This window comes from Lissotriton vulgaris, chromosome 6, assembly GCF_964263255.1.
Source record: "Lissotriton vulgaris chromosome 6, aLisVul1.2, whole genome shotgun sequence".
Taxonomy (NCBI): domain Eukaryota; kingdom Metazoa; phylum Chordata; class Amphibia; order Caudata; family Salamandridae; genus Lissotriton; species Lissotriton vulgaris.
Genome location: NC_141694.1, coordinates 1,715,601,157 through 1,715,624,493, shown reverse-complemented (window position 1 = coordinate 1,715,624,493; position 23,337 = coordinate 1,715,601,157). Strand labels below are relative to the sequence as shown.

Below are 23,337 nucleotides of genomic sequence, written 5' to 3'. Positions count from 1 at the left end.
TTAAACCACCCAGAGAAGTCACCAAGCAACCTAGAAAGTTGCCTAGAGGAGGTAGCCAAATGGATGGAACACTCTTGCCTAAAGCTCAATAGGGACAAAACCGAGCTCATGCTTCTTGGGAACTCACCCTCTTCGAACTCGGAGCTACTTTAGCTGAAATGCCTCAGCCCTGCCCCAGTCCCCAAAAACCATATCTAAAGCCTTGGCATCTGGCTGGACCACTCCCTTAGTTTTAACTACCAGCAGCAAACCTTTCGGCCACTTGCTACGGCGTGCTGAGGATGCTACGTGAAATACTTCCCCTTCTCCCATTTCAGGCAAGAAAAATCATGGTCCAAGGTCTTTTCCTATCCCACCTGGATTATGGGAACGCCTTATATCTAGGGGCCCCTCAATCCACCACTCGCAAGCTCCAGATAATTCAAAACTGTGCAGCCCGCACGCTCCTCCAGACCCTCAGCGACAATCAGCAATCCCTGCATGGAGGAGCCTTCACTGGCTGCTGGTTAGGGAGATAATCCAATTTAAAGTCATGTGCATTGTCCACAAGGCCTTCTGGAGGAATGGCCCTGCAGTCAGCCGATCCGGGATACCACCCTCCCAACCTAGTAGACACCTCCGATCAGTATCCTCCTCCATTGCCCTACTCTCTAAAATAAAGAGAGCGAGATGCGGCGAACCCTCTTTTTCCTATAACTCCGCCAAGCTATGGAATGCCCTTCCCCGCACGCATGCGGACGGACCCCAATCTCCTACCCTTCTGCAAAGTCCTAAAAACTCTGCTTTTTAACAACTGCTTCTAAACCACTGAACTCTTCTCTTCTGTCTGTCCGCGTTCATCTGCAGCACTGGGATGCCTCAGGGTAGCTATCGCGCTATATAAATGTTTTTTCCATTTCATTTTATCACCCCCCCCCCAAGCGGGCTGAAACCCTGCAGTGCCTCTGTGAGGAGGCATCTCAGGTTAGGAGGACTGTGGCAGCTTCGCATCGCTGGGCACTCCTGGACCGGGAACCGCGCACCTGCCCTGCGCATCATGAAGAAGGCCACGGTAAGCCTCTCCTCAGACCTGTAAAAGGTGACAGTTAGCCGTACCTCAGTCCTGCTCTCTGCGGCTGCTGCTGTCCAGATTTGACATTGCTGGGCACCACGGTCCCCGGTCGGTCGGTCCCGGTGACTGCTGCTGGGGGTGATCAGAGACGTTTCTGGCCACTTCTGCTCTGCTGCAGACTGTGGTGGCTTGGGGAGCTACGGGGGTCAACAACTGCATCAGAGCACCATCACCACTCCCACGCGGAGGGTGGACCCTTTCCACGGTGCACCGATTACCAGTGGTTGGAGACGCATAGACAGCAAAGACGGACCACATAGCTGGATGGCATCTGCCATCTTTGACTAGATTCCTCAGCCATCTCCCCTTCCTGCAAAATTCAGCCTGGCTGTTACAATCTAGAAGAAACTAGAGAAAGACTGGTCTCTGTTGGAAAATCATTAATAACCACTGTTACTAAGATCCATAGAGCACAGTAAACGGCAAAGTTGTTTTTTTGCTCACGTGTACATAACAGCCTCCCTCAATTCAAAAAGAAAAACTGCTTGAGGACAACGCGCCTTCCTTCCTCCAACAAGGTAGCAAAAACTGATGTAGGGCTTTACTTTCTACCTTCCCTCCAGCAATGTAATTAAAACTGCTGTAGGGCTTCGCTTCTTCCTTCCCTCCAGTTAGGTCCTAGGTAATAAAAACTGATGTAGGATAACGCTCCTTCCTGTCAGCGAGGCCTCTGAAAATGAGGAAGGACCACATACCTCCTTTCCAACTCCACCCCTGTCAGCTGCTGCACCAAATCTGGGGCAGACATCTAGGAACCCCCTTATGATTCTCACCATATATACTGCCCAGTTTTGAAACAGTCTCCCAGAGAGGTACACCAAGACATAAAAGCAGTAGGCTTTCTACCAAGTCACTAATTTCTATGCGATTGCCACTACTCTATGACTGGGAGGGGATTGATGACTTCCTTATTGCCCAACAAGAGTAATTGATGCAAAATTGTATTCACGTCAGAAGTTGGCATTGTACGCCCACATTATTACCGTCCATGTTTACGGTGCTTATATGCACATACTGTTATATAGGCAGACCAGTTGATTTTGCTTACCCTACATGTTAAAAAGCAAATTGACAATCGTGAACATAGCCTGCGCCATCTTGTCTGGTGGAAATTTCTATGTGCATATAAGCTGCAGTCATTTTAATTAATCACAGCCATTTTGTACTCTGTTGGTCACCTTTGTTTTACCCTGCCCTTACTAGCATTCCTCTGACCCTCTGACTAAACCCGATATGTGTGCTGGGGGCTAGAAACCCTATTGACACGACAAACCTCAGCGCCACTTGCTGCCACAAACTCGTTTTTCCTCTCATCTCTGTTTGCAGGCAACCCTTTGGACAGTCTACCCCCTCACCGAACCTAGTTACACAAACAGGTTCCAGACACTAAAAAGACCCTTGCAACATGATTTATTGCACTGCAAACAGCAAGACTTGTTTTTACCAACAATGGGACCTGTTTTTATCAACAGAACAGACTCTTAGATCTGACAGGTCTCACATGTTTTAGTCCCTGAAGCAAAGTCCAGCTGCAAGATAAGATTGTCTGTTTGACCTGGGTGGGAAGAGAATTACTGTTGGGCTTGTGTGGCAACCTGCCCGGGGCGGGGACTCCAAGCTTGTGTAACTATGTTGATGAAACAAATGCATTGTGTCAAACCTGTATAAAAGGAAGAGCCAAAAAGAGATACCAGCAGAACAACTCCCTCAGACATCCCGGTGTCTGCAGTTGACGTGGTCTCCTCATGAGAAATAAACCTTTTTCTTGTCTTCCAGTTTCCAGCGCTTGCCTCATTATTTTGATAGCGAACCCAAAGTGAATTAGAGCTGAACCCTGCACCGGGCAGCATTGGAGCTGAACCCTGCACCGGGCAGCATTGGGGGTCTTAGAAGATTTGCTGCTTTTCACATACATGTTATATGTGCATACTGTTATATATGTCAATAAGATGATCTTGCCTACCCTATGCTAATATTGATTCCCTGCGCTTACACAGGGACTTCATGTCGATGCTGGAACCTTTTGCCTACACTGTGACTTTTTGTTTATAACTACCCCGTGCCAGCAGTAGTGACCTTACTTTCCTGACACATAGTAGCCCATGTTTACTCTGATTTCCTAGACTGCGAGACTGCAGTAGGACCACTCACCAATTGGCCCACTGCAACGCTACCACGAAAAGGCACAGCCCCAACTCATGCTGCATCAAATTTCCACTAAACCTCCCCAAACATGCTGCAAACAATTTCAAACACAACATTCTTAAAGATCATCCAGAAACACTAATAACGGACATCTACTATAGTCCAACCCACGGAGGCTATAAAATTGACTTCATCGTCTACACCAAAAAAACAGCCAAATGGAGAGAGAACTTCCAGCAACAACTTCAAGTAACCAATATCACCAAAGTCCCCTATGGAATTAACCTCACTATATCTCTATCACAGACCTTTAGCGGGAAAGTGTCCATAACCATTTACAGAAATGGGAACATTCTAGTCCAAGCCTCTGAACAAAACCTAGCTACCTTTGACTGTCACTTCCCTACACTCTGCGCCTATTTACCCTCTGGTCCCACCTCCACCCCTAATAGAGAACCAGCCCCTCCATTGCCATCCGGTCTCACTTCCTCCCCTCTCTCCTCTCCCAGAGAATCAACCACTCCACCCTCTCCCAGAGAACGAATTCATGCACCCAAGCCTCCACCAGCTGAACCTTCTACTCCCACTACCATTTGCACGGTCTCCGCCGCCACCCCGCTTTCATCCTCCTCTACTACCTACCGCTCCACCCTGTCCCAGAGAACAAATACATGCTCCCAGACCTCCACCAGCTAAACCTTTTACTCCCACTACCATTTGCCCTGTCTTCGCCGCCACTCCCCTTTCAGTCTCCTCCACTACCAGGCGCCCTGATGCTATGTTTTCGCTATCAGAATTACTTCTCCCTCCCCAATGCACACCTTGTACTGCCCAGCTCGAACTATATTCTGCAACTGTATATTCTCAGTCCATCAACCTCAATAGGTTGGTTCCTACCTTAGCCTCCACCACAGATGTGCTCCATCATACTCCCCTCCCTACTACAGACCCAGCCGTCTCTCAATTGATCACTATAATAGCCCGTCTAGAAGTTAAAATGATTTATTCTGGAAGTAATGTAATTGCTTCGCATTGATGCAAAGACTAACCACACCTGTCCCCAACACCACACTTCTGTAGGGAACACTGACCCTGCCACAAACACTTGTTTGACCCCCATCCCTCACCCCTAACCAAACCATTCCCTACACTCCTCATCACCTCAATCGTAGACACACCACAACTGGAATGTCACATCAGGAAGCCGAATTGCTGAATAACACCCATGACAATACCCCAAACCAAGCCTGCAACCACAAGATTCCGGTGGACCTTAGCATGTATAGGACCCTGAACACCACTCGCCTTCCCAGGCCACCCACTCAACTACCATCCAACCCAGCCTGCCTGCTCAGAGATCATTACCTTTGCACTGCTGAATGTTACTAAACTGTTGATCAGTAATCAAGCATGCCACTGATAAAGCCGAAAGTATCTTACGACACAATACCGACATCTGCTTGCTAACTGAAACTTGGCTTGGTATCCACCTACATCGACCTCCTCACCCCACTGGGCTTCTCCATCCTTCGCATCCACTGTAAGGATAGCAAGGGTGGCAGATTAGCCGTTTTACACAAAAAGGAAAATGAACTTTGCCTTACTTACTTCCTCCCGCACTACCAAATACTCCTTCTTTGAATACATAGGCGTTCAGCTCTCCTCAAAAGGCCCAAACCCCATCAAATGTCATGTCATCTATCACCCTCTACCTCTGAACTATATCCTCCATCTATTCTACAGTCTGTCGTAATTTTTCATTATATCCAGTTTCTATGTATTTTTTATATACCCCACGTGTAATTCTGCAACTGCTGCTGGGCTCTGTAAAGCAATATATATGCTGTATCTACCTCAAAACTGTATCAGCAACTTATACTAATGCCTTTGTATATTTAGTTTACATATTGTCAATATATATTTATACTTACTTCAAATGTAACTCACCTATTTGCTACAAAACTCGATAAATAAATAAAAATTGCATACTAGCATGATAGTTGTACCGATGGTTGTGGGTGGAAGGGCGTCATCTCAAAACTGTTAACCTCACTATATCTCTTGCACAAGTACACATCCTTCTTTAGGTGTAGCATTTCCCTTTCCAGAAGACTACAGCGCTTAAAGTATACTATGTTCTGGTTTCTTTATTGACTGAACGTAAACATCTCAAAGGGACAACAGGGATAATCCAAGGCGTCTATGGCTTGATCGGCAGGTTTACCAAGTAATCTGCATACAAACCAGGTTATAAAAGCTGATATAAATGAGGAAGGTCTGCTCTTTCAAAATGTAAAACAGGTACTGCCCAAAGCAAAAGATACCTGCTATACAGCTTGGTAAATTGCACCTAGTAAGCTGAAGTAGCACTAAAACCTTAAGCAAAACCCCAGGATGTGTTTATACGATTCCTGGTAAATGGAATTCTTAGCATCTAAAACCACGGCCCAGTAGCAGGAGGCCATTTTGAAAGATTTCTGGAGGTGGCTTATGCAGACAGCTCCACTTCAAAAGGCTGGGCGCAACTATGCATAAATGCTAAATCTTCTTGAAAACAAGAAAGCTGCCTGATGATATACCACGGTTATGGTCGACATGCTACTCATTAGGTTAGCATGAGTCCTAAAACTATGGTTACTCCGCTAATATCTAACAGACTCTTGTTCTTCAGCAGATCATGAAAACTCACTTCTCGGGTTATCGGAGGTCCTGTACAGGATTATTTATTCTCACTTCTAGAGCCTCCTCTCACCCGAGGCATTTGGATCTCAAAGCTTCCTTCGGTATTTTATGAGCGACAGTTATCAATTAACTTTTTTAATTTTTCAAAAGTTTTTTTAAACGGTTGAGGAATTATAGAGGTGCAGGGGCGTGGGAGCTTGCCTGGGTGAATGCACATTAAGGCCATCACTTGACATGATGATAAAAATAAAAGATGTTGGTCTCTGAAGTAAGGATGAACAGCAAAGGAGCAGGGAGGGAGGAATAGTGTGGTTCTTTTTTAAGCAACAGTTTTTATGTAATGGGACCCACCGAAATGGTACATACTGAACTTTGGAGGCAAAACCTTTTGGGTTGGCAATATCAAGAGAAGGTAAGATTTTTCTCTATCTAACAGCCGAACAAATAAATCAGTTTTTGAGAAGTTTTTTGAGGGTTTGTTTAAAGAAAGATTTGGCTCGGTAAAGGGGTTCTCGCATAAAAGCATCTTGAAATTTAAGTCTATGCTCATTATGCATAAACTATGAAATGTACCTCAATGTATGAGAGAAGACTGAATGAAGCATTGACAAGTGTCGTGAATAAGTGCTAGCAATATTTGACTTGTCTTTCTAGGTAGCCGCAATAGTGATTGCCGATTAAAAAATCTAATGAATTGTGTCTCAGTGACACAATTCTTCTGATTAGTAGTACAGATTGATGGTCACCTCTTACCAAAGATTAGGAGTGCATTAAGAATCTACCACCACTATTGGGAGTTAAGCAAAGATTGTCACATATATTTCTTATGAAAGCCATTTGGGGATGACAGCAATAAAGAAAAACGTGTTGGTATTTCATTGGTAGCGTGGAAGGGATTGAATACGGTAGATTAGGTCAATGAATGCAGGATATCTTATAAGCAATGGTGAATATATAGCACCATAATATCTTGTTTACAACTGAATTTATATATGTATCCTGGTAGAACTTCGTTTTCAATTCTGGTGATGTTGAGATTGAGTTTGTTAGTTTACCAACCACTAAAATGGAGATATGCTTTCTGCAGAAAGTGTTCAAGCAGGAGACTGAATGTAACCGTAGTCACTGACAAACGTGTACAAAGTGTAGCCAGGCCTGTCAAGAGATTTTTGCAAAGTAGAGAACCTGAGTGTACTTGGATCGCATTGTATATCTCACAAGCTAATGTGATGGTTGAGAGAGTCAACTGCAATGTCAAGAAGAGCCGTTTGGCAAACGACTTTTTTACACGTTTTTGCTGAGGAATTTTTGGGTGCAATATGTCACCTTTCTAATTGTTGATGACTATGATGCCCATCAACACAAACCTTCATCAGTGTTGGTTATCAAATGTTGGAAGGGAACTAAGAGTGAAGTGAAGTTTAGCGGATACTAAGAGTGTGAGAAAACAGTAACTTAAGTGTCTTTTGTATGATGGCCTCCTGGCAGATAATAAAAAGAACACACCTGTAGGACTCCAATTATCCTTCACCCTCACATGCTCCCACCCGCAGTTAAACATTGTGGCAAAGGCAGGGCACCTTGCAACTAAAACAGTAAGGTGCTCCATTTCCATCCATCATATGCGGCTTTCAAGATCGTTGGTTTTATTGTGCTTAGATTATTAGGAAACCGTATAAAAGTGGATTTAAAGAACAACATATTCAGTGTATAAACGAACTGGCTGATAAAATGTGCATCAAACTAAAAAAACATGCACTCAATACTCACCATGAAAGGACTACAGTTGCCCTTGGTGGAATGAAGAAAGCCCTTTTAAGAATATTACTTCAGGCACAACACCTCTTAGGGAAAGAGCCCACATTATTTACAGAAATTGAATCCTGTTAAAAATCCCACCAGGAATCTTAGGTTCAGACATCTCAAACTCCGAAAAGTTGTAGGAAACTGGAGTGTGGTCCTGAGGAGCCAATATATCAAAAAACCTAATATTCATTAGTTGCAAGCATGGTTAGAGTTGCCTCCTTTCTGATAACAACATTGAGCAGGAGCTCTTATTCAGGAAATTATGCTTTCTTTTTCTAACACTCAACTATAAGGCCTGTGAGTTAATCACCTCTCAAAAAACATTTTAGCAAGTTGCTGAAAATGCACCTTTTCAACTAACACTTGTCCTTCTCATTTAATGTTGGTTACAACTGATCGGATGATGACTAAGCATCGGAGACGTGAAAAGTAAAATACCGTGCAACGAGACTCACCTTGTATGAGTCTTTTTTTTTAATAAACAAAACATTCATACATGTAGTCAGTGGGTATTTAGTGTCCTCATCTTCTTCAGAGGAGGAATGCTACAGGCAGACGCACCTCCTCTATCAAAGTGGAGCTTTCCTCGTTGCTCTTATTTTAGAATCGGATTCACTGATCTTTGTCTCACCTACTAGTACCCAGACCACATGGGGCTTTTAGAAAACAGAATGGGATCAAAATCTCTAGCAGTTGTGTGCTGTTCTTCCCCGATGGGTTTGTTGAGGTTTTCTAAAGATATACGAATACGAATACTTTCCTAAACACTCACACACTTACTTCAGCCTGTCAGGAACTATGGATAAGACCCTAATGACTTCACAATACCTTTAGGCCCAGAAACTGAGAATCCTTGTAAAGCAGGAACACAATACTGGAGCAGCCATTAGCAGCCATGCTAAAACTTTTCACTGGCACTACTTCTGAAAGACCCAATCTTTTGAACAACAATATTCATTTATTTATTGTATTTCTAGAGCGCACTGTCAACTGGCAGGCATCCTGGCGCTAGCAGTTCAGAGTCACATCACAAGAGCCACCTAAGTCTTCGGAAACAACCAGGTTTTTAGTCTCCTTCTAAAAGGGAGAAGGTCATTCACTTGTCTGAGTTCAGGAGGCAAAGTGTTTCAAAGCTTGGCAGCTGAAACCCCAAAAGATCTGCCGACTGATCTAACTTTCCTAAACCTCGGCACCTTTACCAACTTCGCCCCAGAGGAGCTGAGGGTTTTCGTAGTGACATACCATACAAATTTCCTTCGAAAGGAACAGGCCCAAGCTCATTCAAGGCTTGAACACCAAGCAAAGAGACTTAACCCGTTAACCGCGGCAGGGGCCGAGTTGGACGTGCGCAGCACTACGAAGGTAGTGCTCGCGACGGCCGACGGCAGCACGCAACAGGTTAAACTGGACTCTCTGTCTCAGTGGGAGCCAATGCAATTCAGCCAAGGCCAAAGAAGAAGAGGACCTTCGAGACCAGCCAAGCACTAATTTGGCTAACGTAGACTGAATCCTCTGCAGCCTATCAAGAAGGAAGTTAGGGGACTCAAGTAACAAGGTATTACAGTAATCTAGTCTTGTAAGAGTAGTACTGCAAACTATTAATGCACGCGCCAAGGGTGGCAGCAGAGGGAGAATCTTCTGCAAAGATCTAATAATAGCCAGACAGCACCCTCCTGTTTTCGTCACATGCGCTTCCATATTAAGTTTACTATCAAATGGCACGCCCAGATTACGAACGGTCTTTACCTGGCTGAATGACGGTCGGGGTGTCGAGAGGCCAAAAGTTGCTAGGTACCCAGAGGGAACCCTTTCCGAAGCACAGTAGAGCACCTCATTCTTGTCAGCATTTAATTGCAGTAAATTTTCCCTCAACCAAAACGCAGTGTCCCGCAAACATTCATGAAGCACTTCCAATGAGGTTGACTGATCATTCTCAAGAGAGAGAATCAGCTGCGTGTCATCAGCATAATTCACAATATTAATATTATGTTGTCTAATGACTGCTATTAGAGGTTTCGTGTAAATGTTAAATAAAATGGGACTGATAGCCGAGCCCTGCGGTACGCCATGCGTAATTTTAGTAAAAGCAGATTGATAAGGGGGGGGGGGAGGGACACCGTTAGCTGTCTGTCCAGTAGAAAGGACTGGAACCACCTCAGAGCACTACCCATCACTCCCGCCTCTCTCAACATTCTCAGCAGGATTCCATGATTGACCGTGTCGAAGGCAGCTGTAATGGCTGATCTTTTTTGGCTCCTTTAAGAGGGAGAATGACTCCAGCCTATCACCTCTATAGCATAGGGATTAGGACTATAGACAGGATCCCTGCCTTTTATATAGTAGAATATTTTCGTGTCTCTTTCCTTAGAGTAGGGCTTATGAATTTAAGTTAGGGGATAGATACATAAGTATTAATCATGATTTGCCCATTGGCTAATGTGTTAGGATATTTTCCATGGAGTTATGCATATTGCGGGCCCTGTAGGCCTTAAACGAGACAGACTCCATCTTGCTCTCTGCCTGGTAGCTCGAGAGGCCCTCTAGGTCAAGTGTAATGTTTTAGTTTCAAGCTGTTGTTCGCTTGGAGAGAACCGGCTCAGGCTGGCCCTTATCGAAGGAATGTATTTTTCTCCATTCCGAAGACACAACTTCAGGCCGGCCGGCTGGGAACGTGTCCTTGGTACGGGGAGGTACAAGAATTTGGTGGGCGGCAGGTTGCTGGCCGTAGCTTTCCATGAAGGAACAGGCTTTGATATTAGCGAAGGTGTTAGTTAGTCGACAGTCAGTCCGTAGGCGGCATCTAGCCGTTAGCATCTCTGCCATTAATTATTCCATGGCGGACAGTCGCCATCTTTGAAGTCCGAGAAAGATTTAAGATCGAAACTCTCTGAGAAAGACTGAAGGAGAATTAGCGCGGAGCGCACTGAAACAGAGAGAGAGAGAGAGACGGTAGTTAATAACCAGCAAGGTTCCGGTGGCCTGGAGGGAAGCAGACGAGGTTGAGCCTAGCGGTGCAGACGTGTACTTGTGACGGCTGGGGTGTGACTGCGAGGCGAGCCAGGACACAGAGACGAGAAGGGAACCTAGATGACTGCCGAGTCCCGACTTCACATTAATAAGGTGACATCTGCTCTTTTCACCATAAGCGCGCATTCTAACCCTTACCTTTTTCTTTTCTTTGCATAATTTGTGTTGCATAGTATTGTGTTATACATATATTGATGATAATAAATACCATAGTTTCTAGTGAACTAATATGTGCCGTGTATTTTTGTTCAATCTTGGTAAACCGCATTCCTAGGTGATTTCCATTTATATGAATGGATGAGTAATCCCAATCAGGTAAGAGGTGATCACATAAATAGGGAGTAACGTGGACCTTTGATACTAAGGATAGTAGGCACATTGGACTATTTGGAAACCGTACCAAATTCTATTATTATAGTTTTATCCCAAGTAGACAAAGGAGACATTGTTCCGATAAGTGCTCATAGGAATGTGGTCGTCGTTGATATGCGGCGTTAGTGAGAACGTTGGGTTGGATTACCAGCGTGGATACCCACAGGATTGTGGCTTGCGTAAGTGAGAGCGTCAGGGGGGATGACTGGCGTGTAGGTTTACCGGATTGTGAACCGTTTGGAGAGGAGAGCATTGGGTTCTGCAGGCCCATGTGTAGACGCACCGGATTGTGTGTCATATCTGCCCTGGGGTAGATCAGTCTGGGTCGGAGTGGCCGCGAGACTAACTGATGTGAATAAGATATAGTAGAAAATCTATGCATGTGTATTGCTATTTCCCCATCCTTAGGTACGACCTGTATATACATATATCTATCCATATCCATTGTGAATACGTTCTAAGGAGGGAGGTGAGTACGTTTTGGCTGGGTTATAGGGGCCCCTAGGGGCTGATCCCATCTAAGCGGAAAATCCGGCCATTACAGCAGCAGACAGGTCAAGCAGAATAAGTTCTGCTGCCTGACCCCTGTCTGCCCGCCTCCTCAGTTCATCCATCACGGTCACCAAGGCTGTCTCAGTGATGTGGGACGGCCGGAATCCAAACTGGTTCTCCTCCAGTAAATTATGTTGTTCCAAATATTTCGAAAGAGTGCTACTCACCACTCGTTCCACAATTTTAGCTGGAAAAGGCAAGAGAGATGAGCCTATCATTTTTAGGGCACTCCGGGTCGAGGGGAGGCTTTTTTAGCAATGGTGTCACCACCGCTCGCTTCCACTGAGATGGAACCACTCCGTCAGTAAGCGACTGATTACAAATCTGACGGAGTGTGGGAAACAGCTCTACCTGAAACTCTTTCCACATTTTATAAGGCATTGGGTCTAAGGGGGACCCAGAAGGAATATCACACGCTAATCCATGAAAGTCCTTTGCCTCAAGGGGCAGGAATTCAGATAGATGATTAGCAGGTCCATCTTCCAGGTTAACACCCGCCGCCTCCATACAGATTACCTCAATACCCGCAGTCGCGGTATCTCCCATCTCAGATTGAGGATAGACCCAACCCAAATGAACAATACAGTTTTTTATTTTGTCGTGAAAGAACCTAGCCAGGTTCTCACACAGTTCTTGAGAGGAGGGTACTGTGTTCTTAGAACACTCAGGGTTGGTCAGGCTACTCAAGATGTTAAAAATGCTTCAAGAACTATTAAGAGCATTGAGGATCAAAGTGGAGAAATATTCCACCTTGGCCTTGTTAATCGCCTTCTTATAGTCCACCAGCTTGATTTTCCAGGTGAGCTTATCCTCATCCAGATAACCATGTCTCCATCTCCTCTCAGCGTGTTTACACTCAAGTTTTAGGTTTTTCAAACTCTCATTAAACCACGGGGCCGAGGGTCTACCCCTCTTACGATGTTTTTTTAAAGGGGCTAAAGAGTCCAAGAGTACAATAGTAGTTAGATCTTGCGAAATGTGGGATTGTTATCCTTGGCCAGTGAAATATGTCATCTTATCCCTCATCATGGAACAGACAACTCAATCAGGAATTAAGGTACTGACATCAAGGAAACGATGTTTAAGGTCTCAGCTACAAACAGCTTTAGTTGACTACTGGCCACAGCTACGGTTTCTCATAAAATTAGAATGGGATGTGGGTCAGCCCCTTGCTCATAGTTGGATGCCTTTGCTGTTTATCTCAGTTATCTCCTCTTGATTCAATGACATTCCTCCCTGTTCTTGTGTCTGACCCAGCAAGGATCATTTCACACTCATCGGGTTCCGATACCATGGCTTGTATTCTACGATTGCTAACATAACTTGCATTATATGAACTACGTTTGCATATTACTTTCTGCACTTCACGAAAGTGCATGTGTTTTCTTGCTCTCTCCTGTGTGTGGTTTCTCTGGCTCCCTTCTTCACCCCACTTGTCTGTGGCTCTCTCTGCCTGGTTTTTTTTCCTTATTTTTTCATTCAATTAGATTGCCACCACCAACACCCAACTCCTTTCTTGCCCCCCTCCTTGCTCCTGCGGCATACGATTCAACTTAGTGATAAACATGACATTTCAAATAATCTGATTCAGTGAAAGCCACCACTGTAACTAGACAAGTGAAGAAACTAACTGTCTAGTTTCATGAAAGCAAATAAAGGAGCAAATGAGTTATAGGAAGACCCTCTGCCTTGTGCTGTATAAAAGACCAACATCACAACTACAGAAAATCACAAATGTCTTAACTAGAAAACTAGAACAAGTGGTAGTCACATTTTTTATATGCAACAAAGATCCCCATAACAATTCCCATATATGAAATCATGAATCAAATTAAAAAAAAGTTGCAACATAAAAATAATGATCCAAATTCACCCTCCTAGCTAACCACATTATACTGTCTATTCACAAATTCCATTCATTATCACAACACAAGATGTAGATATCAACGACAAGAGCAAGGGGAGAGAGGAAGCCAGCATATGAAATGCGTCCAGAGACGTCATCTAGATTGAAACAAATCTCACCAAATTCTGTAGTAGACTAAAAACACCCATATTCAGAGGCAAATAGATATAATTACGGCACACATATAAACAGCAAGCAACAAATCTAAAACTAAAAATAACTACACTTATATTGCACGCCATCCAACTAAATCTTCCCAAGGGGTTGACAACAGGCTCATTTACTCAACCTTGAAAGAATAAGAGGCTGAGTGGGACCCCTGGGATTTGAACCCGAGGCTTTCAGCTTGCACATGGATCATTGCAGCAATGTTTGAATGAACTTTTGCTGCAATATGAAAGACAAATTGAACGTGCAATATTCTGATTGTTTGTGTACAATGACTATCGTTGATTTTATGGACATTGTTATGATGTAATGTAAAACTATTTCCATTACTGAGTGCTAAAATAAACAGGTAATATATAAATATGTTTGTTCTGTGGTATACAGGAGTGGTTAATAAGTGATGAATTCATAGGTAGTCAATTATGGACCCAAATAATATAAGATAGTTGGTCACAGGGGGGAGATGTTGTGTTTGTTTGGTGTAAAAAGTAACTTGCAACAGAAAGGACCCATCACAAAACAGAAGGCCCACAGGCCTCTCGGATGCTTTAGGCACTGTACGCATGAATTGGAGCGCAATGACAGCCACCACTGTATTTACCTTTAGTTTAAAACGCATTAAACTATTTGAGGAAGAAAGAATTCGTTCAAGGCCGTCACTCCTTATTCATTGCTTGCTTGCATACATGAAAACTAAAAACCAGAGGATTGCACAATCTTATAATGGCTTTATCTTTTCAAATATAGTTTTTTTTCTGATATATTACCACGGTGAATCCAATAGTCATTCTATTTAAAAAAAAAACAATACAAGAAAAACAGTTATTTGACAAAAGAATACGTTTGAAAGCAGTTTCTCTTTTTTATGTTTTTATTAATAGCGTGGCCCATTGTTTTCAATGCTATTTCCACTGCAGCTTTGTGCGAACAGAGACTGGAAATGAAACGCCTCACATTGTCCCACATCTTCATGACTAAAGCCGCGATGACGTGTCCTTCGGGGGCGGTCCTCCATCCCCGCCTCGGGGCGCGTGCTCTCAACACTCCGCAGCACGCGAGGCAGGGGCCTGCCCATCACGTCCCGTTCTCGCAGTAAATGCGATGCGAGCGGCCCGCGGGCGCCTTGCCCTCATGCTCACTGAATCTAGCAGCCTTTCAAAGAGCATGTCAGCGACTGCAAATTAATGGCGATTACTGACATATGCCGGGACGGCAAAGAACAGCTGAAGCCTGCCTTCCAGGAATCTTCCATTTCTGATAGAAGAGCACATTCTGGGCAAAAAGCGCTGGGCCTGTCATACACCCCAAAACACCCACACTGCATTGCGTTTTGGAACGCTTCGTTCCCGAATTAAGTAATTTCTTGGGGCACGTTTAAAAGAGCTGTTAAGGGTTTCACTAGCATAAGAATATGTATTATTCGTCAAAACAGTTCCAATCCACTAAAGGTCAAAGGGCCACTTCAGATAAACAAACCTTCTGCACTAGTGAACAGCAGGGAGAGAGGGGCCGCGAGGCCCCCGCAGTCTATTTTCGGCAGGCAGGAGGATGTGAAGGCATCTCGGGGCCTTGATGTGACATGGAAGCTCCAGCCGTCCTGGGGTGAACAGCGGGTGACTGCGCAGGTGGAGCTCTGCACAGTCAGCAGGAAAAGGCAACTCTGAAAAAAGCCCTTATCGCAGGGAGGTGTGGGGGCACGGGATTACCGAGCGTTCCTTCCAGCAATGCAGGTGAAGTAACAGAGAATCACAGCACAAAGAGCCCGAAACAAGTTGCCTTCACCAAAACAACCTGGTAGTATCCTGGCACCAAAACAAATATGAGAAAACATGCATGCGAGCAGGTGAGGCACTTGCAACCACTATGCAGCACATTTATGATTTAATGTTGCAACACATTTGAAATTCAGGGTAACGTCACACATCCCAGGAGTAGTAGTAATATTGTCATCACGTTGGCGAGATCACCCCTAAACTTAGCATTCAAAGTCTACAGCTGGAGGTAGCTGGTAAATAATGAAAATGCCGACAGTGATAATACTATTAAACAAAGAATTAAAGTTGCTTTTCGAAGTTTTCACTTGAAGATAAGACATAACCAGCAAAAACAAGGTTAATGTTGACAAATGCTGTATACGAAGGGCCTGATGACATGAAGACCCTGCTATATTTAATAATGCTCACATCTGATAAAAATCTGATACCAAGGAGTTCTTAATTTATTATTGGATGCAATAAGTATCCTACTTGCAGGAAATAAAATGCACATTTTGATGCTTACCGCATCAAGATCCACAGGTCCCAATGAATATTGGTTCTTTTGCCTCATTCTAAATTGTGGCAGGTTGTACCTGCAAAAATTTAAGGAAGTATACCAACGTTATCACACATGGTATTTATCAGGTGTGATAGACCTCACCACTTATAAATGCAACCTTTGCAATCATGGTTTAAGGGACCGCCTAAACTCAGGCCCCAAGAGAGGTGTTAAGCCTTTAGTTGTCGGTAATTACCACCAGATGTCACACCAATTACCTTGAATGCCCCTTAACTGGATTACCAAGCATTTTCACTGCTAAACTGTGGCCCTGGTTCCAAGTTTGTCAGAGCCCATGTGCTTTTTAATCGCACCAAATACGCAAACGATACCCTGGGGTATGTTATTTATTGAGTGCAGTTAGTAGAACCTATTCTGAGTTTCTGGGACTAACATGCAGATTTTGGTGCCTACTGCACTAAAATGCACACGGTACAGTAAATACTGTACACTTCCCCCGTTACATTCCAGCAGGTTTGACCTGCTGAAATTTCACCAAAGGTGAGATATTTAACACAACCAGCAATTACTGGATACAGTAAACAACACCCAACAAGGAATTCCGTTCCCTACGTAAGCACAGCTACAAGCAGGAGTAGGAAAATTACGACCAACTCATAATCAAGGCCTGCGGATAAAAGTAACTTTTTTACATGATCTACTTCCTCAAGACAAGTATGCTTAGAGTCAATGAAAGTGCCAAACATCTGAAGTTCAAAAGTTGTGGGAGAATTCCAGCATTATCAACCTAGGAAGCCACAGAAAACCCATCCAAGCATGACAGGTGCATTCCAGCAATCATATGTCCTAGTAACTGCCAGGGAGCCTTCAAAGAGCATACCTCTCAAAGAAATCCATAAAGCCAACACAAATGTCCACCTCCATCATCTCATTTTAAAAATATATATTTAGTAGCTGCTAAAAAAAGGCGCTAGCACCAAATAATTATCTTCTACAATGAAAAACCTCAAACTCACTTAAGTCATTAGAACGGCCTTGTGCTTTTTCCTTACTGTAGTCTGGATTCCTCTAGAATCAAAATGTTGCAGACACGATGGGGCATCCTATCTAATTTAACACAAAGCAGTTTAAACCCTTAGAGTGGATGACTCGGACCTCACTGGTGGACAATATAAAGGGTGAATACGATAGAGTTAAATGCTAATACACTTCCAAATGGTGCTCTGGCATGGACTGGTGTGTGAATCATTAGGAACCAATCTATGTGGCACAGGGATGTCCACGGAAAAATGAAAAAATATGGGGCAAGTGATGGTCATATTATGGCCTGTATTAAGCTGTGTTGTATGAAACATGTGAGAATTACTTCCTTTATTATGACAGTACTTTGTGCATAGTTTTGCCTTGATCTTTTGAAAATATTAGAATTTGATGTTAAAAAAAATGATGATACACCTTCTACATTGTGAAAGAGTTTCCATTGGTACCTATGGGCACTGGATTTCTAGGTGCCAAGGAAGGCCCTCCTCATATATCCCAGAGAGGACGTATAGGTGTCATGCAAGGTTCTCTGTGGCATATGCTGACGTGACTGGATTGATGCCAGCATCGTGCTACCGAAACCCTGGCATGACAGGGGTAGAGCAAACATGAACATGAGGTATTTTCTGGCACACAGAGAAAGTAAATGATACTTACAGCCACACAGATTTTGGAAAACCAGTCCCCACACTGGTGGGGTTTGACAGCGAGGGTGACCAGTGGCTTCAATGTCCAACACGTGTTGGTGTGTCGCCCTTTTTTAGTAAGACAGTCTCCCAAGAGGGTGTGCTGTGCAGCTAACTTTCCATTGCACACATTACAAACACATCAAATTGGCACGTGAATTTGATCCGAAGAGCTTGTAATTTTCGAGGGCGTTGGGAATCAACAAGCTCTAGTGAGCACAGATCTTATGTCAACATTTTGAGAAAATTTCACAGTCGTAATAGAATTGGAATACCTCCTTGCATCCGCCACACTGCACCTACCAGTAGGCAAACTCAACATTATTTCATTGTTGTACGTTTGATATGAAAACTGTTATAATTCATAAGCTGCGACATTGTTAACTGTCACATTGGCTCAACAGAAGAGCAACTTCAATGAAAATACTTTGTATACTGAGTTAAGTGCACTTAAAGGTTCACTACAATGAGATAAGCAATTTATATGTAAGGAAGAAAATTGTTCATATGATGACTCATACTGCGTTATCGACATTAAATATAAATATTTTAATATCATATTTGTGTTACAGGGCAATGTACTTGTTGACCGTATTTCTAAAGCATGAACTCAGCGGCGAGGACGAGAGTTGCTGTACATCAATAAATGGTGCATGTGGAATGCTATAGAACCATACATAATGCACAATTTACTCTGTTTGTCTCAACATTGAAGTACCAAGACACATTTTAGCCCAATAACTGCATACCATCGGTACTACTATTCCAAAACACAAGTGATCTCTTGGGCGCTATGTTAAGCACCTCATCACACCGTTCCAGGTACTGCTACTATTTTATTTGTAAAAGTTTCTTTAAAAATATTACGGATGCTCAATTTAAAAAGATAAAAACAGTTTCCGGCAGGACAATCAAAATAACAATGACTGATGTCATTAAAAGAATGAAAATCACTCAAAATACTCATGGACCTGTAATTAAACAGAAAAAGTCCCTACAAGCCAGTGGCAAAGGTAGGCAACAGGATAAAGGGAAGAGTGCCCTAAGCAAGACATTCTGGGTAGAAAATAGGGCACCCACATTCAAGGCTGGCTGGCCATGGGACACTAGGGATAACACCCAGACCACACATTAGAAAATCCGGCTAGCGAATTCATGGCAGGCAATAAGACAGTGAAAGTGCACAGATCAATAAAATGGGCCATTCTGGCAGAATAAAATGAAATATATAAACCCACGAATGGCAACAAGGCGGATGTAGGGGGGTTACGCAGCTCTAATATGTGGGTAATTCTGATTTTTTTTTTTAAAGACACGTGGGAAACAGACTAAATGAGAATTAAATACCAAAACCGAAAACAACGGGACAAGCATATCAAGGACAGACAACAGGGCATATCTGAGAAATAACATCCAAAGGGCACTGTGGGGAGAAATTAGAGGTATCACATTCAAGACACACATGAGCCAGCAAACAGTGTCCGAACCTATACAGGGTGCAATATTGGCTAGCAAATAAGGCAAGCACATACATATCAGGCTTTACGGAAGGTGACCAAAATCATAAAGGGAAAGAAACATCTATGGTAATAAAACAGTGTAACCATATCCAAAACAGGACATGGACAGACGAGCACCGAGCCCCATAGAAAAACATTCAGGCTAGAGAACAGAGGCCAAGGGGCAGCTGAATGCCTTCAAAGCACACACCAGGTCATGCTAGTCTGTGGGTGCCCAAACAAAAAGGTGTCGATTCTGGGTGGCATGCAGTCTTGACATCGTCAGAAACAACAACAGAACAGCAGGGAGGGTTCACAAAACGATAGTGTGTGTCATTTCATTAGCAAACAGGGCCGAATTAGATTTTGTAGAGAAAGGTCTTTGTATACAGAAACCACCCCTTGCTGCCAAGGACTGGCCTTGTGGTGACAGTGAGGAGGCGTTTAGCCACATCGGCCTCCTCGGATGCGCACCAAGTGTGAAGGTGAGGTCTGGACTGCTCCCGTTCCACTCAACAACTCTCCCAGCCACCCCCGGGTGTGCACAACGCCCAGGCGTCCCGGGTCACCGGCGGCTGGGCTGTACGCCTGGGCATGTCTGGGGTAAAGTATGAAACACAGCACTGCATTCGCTGCGCATGAACGGCGAAGCCGTGCCCGCTGTCTGTGCTGGTGATGCAATCCTGAGAACGAATCCGAGAATGAATGGAGCCGTGAAGGGATGTTTACAGGAAAAGGGGGAAGGGCCGAGGAGGGGGCGTGTGGGCTGTCAGACATGCACTCGCACCTCTCAAGCCACGGTAGATTTGAAGGTGGCAAAGCCTTGACGCCCATAAAAGGAGCTGGCGTGTACGGTGTGCGAGTGGGTGACGAACCCTTGGCCGTATGAACTCCCTATCTTTGAGGTGGGGGAGGAGGACGCAGTAGCTGGAAGCATAGGGCTGCAGGGTGGGTGGGATGTTGTGTGCAAACCCTGCACCCCTCCCCGGCTGTGAGCTCACAGCTTACCTATAAATACCCCAGTAGACCAACCGCCCCATGGCAGAGGAGGGGCCCTCATCCTGCCCCAACCACAGCCTCTCCATGGAAGGTGGGGGCAAACACGGAGAATGAGACGGGCTGGAGGGGGCAGGCGGGAAAGGGAGCTGGCAAAAGGTTGGCGGTGCAGACCGGGCACCAAATCGAGGGTTTAGAATAGTAGGCAGAGCCAAGGAGGGGATATACAAGGCAGGCAGGAGAGGCTGCAGGTAACACTCATGTGCCAGGTAACAAGCAAGAAGACGCTCAAGTATGCAGGCGAGATAGCAAAGGCAAGCCTGGGTGACGTGGGTTGAGTGTACAGGCTGGGAGTTGCGGAAAGGTTGCAATGGAAGCTGCAGGTCGGGAGGAGAGGCCATAGAACGTTCCTCTTGAAAAGACAGACAGCCAGGAGACGTTACAAGCAAAGGGAGGCCAGGGGAGTCTACAAGGAGAGGCAGGCCAGGTCAGAGGAGGTTAGAAAGGCCAGGGGAGGTAACAAGAAGAGGCATGCCAGGGGAGTCTGTAAGGAGAGGAATGCGGAAAATTGTCAAACATTCACCCACAGTCACAGAAATTGGTTTAATCCATTGTTCTTTTGCTCACCACGCCATTCCAGTTTAGACCCAGCCATATGCAAATGAGTCTTGACGTTGCTCCCCATGGGAGCAGTCCAGCCCGATCTGCCAGGCCAGGTCCTACCTAGACCTGAAAACAAGCATCCTGGGACTAGTTTCAGGGTGTCACCCCTTAATCAGCCAGGCTAGCTTCAAACCAGAAACTGAGGTGACGCGGCGATCAAAATAACAATGGATCAAACCCAGATCTCTGACCAGGGGTGAGTGTTTGAAAAGTTTCAACACTCCCTCCATCATTTTATTTTGTGACATTGGTATGCACGCCCTAAGTGGCTTTGGGTATGCGCCGATGGTGGTCCTCTGCTCACTGTGCCACTGGATTCAAGCTAGCCTGGATGATGAGGAAGGTGATACCCTCAAACCAGTCCCAGGATGCTAGTTTTCGGTCCAGGGAGGACCTGGCTTGGCAATTCGAGCTGGACAGTTCCCACGGGTAGCAGGGCCAAGACTGATTTGCATTAGGCTGGGTCCAAACTGGGGTGACTGGTGAGCAAATTAACAATGGATTAAACCCAGATCTGTGACTGGGGTTGACTGTTTGAAAAGTTTCAACACTCTGCCCATCATTTTATTTTGTGATGTTTGAGTCTGCAAGGAGTGGCAGGGCAGGGGGGTCTGCAAGGAGGGGCAGGTTAGACGAGGTTACAATCAGAATCAGGTCAAAAGGAGGTTAGAAGCAGCCTCTAGGGGAGGGTGCATGGAGAGTCAGGCCAGGGGAGGTTGCATGGAGAGTCAGGGGAGGTTGCACAGAGTTCATGGAGAAGTTTAGGAAGATAAACGAGGACGATAAGGTCGGTGAAGCAGAAGTTGACAGTTTGGAAGTTAGGATGGATACAGGCAGGGCCAAGGAACTTGCAAGGAGAGACAGGCCATGACAATCTTTAAGGAGAGGCAGCTGTAGAAGATTCCAAAGAATGGCAGGCCGCAGAAGACTGCAACCAGTGTCAGGTGTGGGGACCTTTTAAAAAGGGGGAGGTCAAGAACAGGGTGGCTAGGACCTGGCTGCCCACAAGGAGGGGCAAGGCCAGGAAGGGCTAAGGAGGGCAATAAGACCAGTGAAGACCATAGCGGCCAGTTTGGGAGATAGGATTGAGACAGACAGACAGGCAGGCAGACTTGGGAGGCAGCAAGAGACGCACACTAGGGGAGGCAGGCGGATCAGACTCCTGGAGCCTGGCCAGGGGAGGTTGCAAGGTGAGACAGGCCGGGGCATGCTGGCCGGGACTCAGGCTAAGGGAGCTTGCAAGCAGTGGCTGTCCAGGGAGTTTCTGATGAAATACATACCAGGGGATGCTGCCCACCAGAGTGTGTGAGGAGAGGCAGGCTAGGGAAGGTCGCAAGTGAGGGTGGCCAGGAGAGTTTGTTGAGAGGTACATGCCAGGGGAGTTTTAAAGAAGCCTGGGGAGACTGCAAGGGAAAACAAGAGGCCATGAGAGGTCGTAGTTGCCAGGGGGTTGAAGGAGGGCAGAACGCCCAGCGAAGGCCGGTGGTGACAGCCTGAGCAGCCAGGATGGAGACACCAGGCCCCGCCCGGGTACTTACGTTCTCGGTGTCGCGCTCGTTGACGGTCGGCAATGGCGTCCTGGTGGACATCTTGTGCTGCGGGTCCGGGGCTCCGCGGCCTCTAGCCCCGGCGCCGGGCGGGCATACCGTGCCCCCGGGCTGCCCTGGCAGCTCCCTCGGCGTACACAACCCCCTCTCTCTCTCTCTCTCAGGCCGGGCGGCGCATCCCCAGGCGGCGGGCGGCCTGTGCCCTCACTCCCAGCCTCGGCCCTCCTCAGTCGCTAGCGCCGCCTCCGGGGCCCGGGCACCCGCGGCATCCCGGCCTCCGAGCGCAGTCCCCGGCCGGGGGTGGAGCCGCGGCCCGTCCGACGGAGGAGCAGATCCTGGCAGGCCTCACATAGCCTGGGCGGTCGGGTGGAAGGCGGGCGGGCGGCTCTCCCTCCCCTCGGCGGCGGCTCCCTCCTCCGCTGCCCCCTCCTCGGTGTCCGTCCTGCTGCCCTCCTCAGCTCACTTCAGGAAGAGGAGCCTCTACTTCCAGTGCGTGCTGCAGTGCGGGGGGCGGGGGACAGCAGCAGCAGGCATGATGCAGCAGCGGCCCCGGCCTGCCTGCTCCGGGCTCTGGGATCCCGCGGAATGAATGCCTCTCTCCCCGGGACTCCTCCCTCTCCGGGCCGCGCTATTGTGTGTCTAGCGCTGCCCGGCCGTCAGTCACCAGGAGCTGTCTCCCAGCCCCGGCCGGGGCATAAGCGGGGCCCCCGGGGGTGGCACGGGCGGGACTCACCGGGGCAGGGGCCCTGACCATGGGCTGCAACACACACCGACGCCCCGTCCCTTCGGTAACCTCAGACTAGTCATCTAAACATTACAGGTCTCATTATAGCATATATTGGGGGTTATCAAACGAGAA

At 46.0% G+C, this 23,337-nt stretch overlaps 1 protein-coding gene across 4 annotated transcripts in view; it reads right to left on the bottom strand.

Moving 5' to 3' along the window:
- The window catches only part of MARK1 (microtubule affinity regulating kinase 1), a 452,814-nt gene extending 429,725 nt beyond the window's left edge, over window positions 1-23,089 (bottom strand). For 3 of the 4 annotated variants that reach the window (XM_086927925.1, XM_086927927.1, XM_086927928.1), the window contains exon 1: window positions 22,470-23,069. In XM_086927925.1, coding sequence (XP_086784051.1) covers window positions 22,470-22,520 — 51 coding nt within the window. In that variant the 5' untranslated portion in view covers window positions 22,521-23,069. Of the gene's footprint in view, window positions 1-22,469 lie in introns of all 4 variants that reach the window. The other variant, XM_086927926.1, reaches the window with a different exon arrangement.
- Window positions 23,090-23,337: the final 248 nt, after the last annotated feature.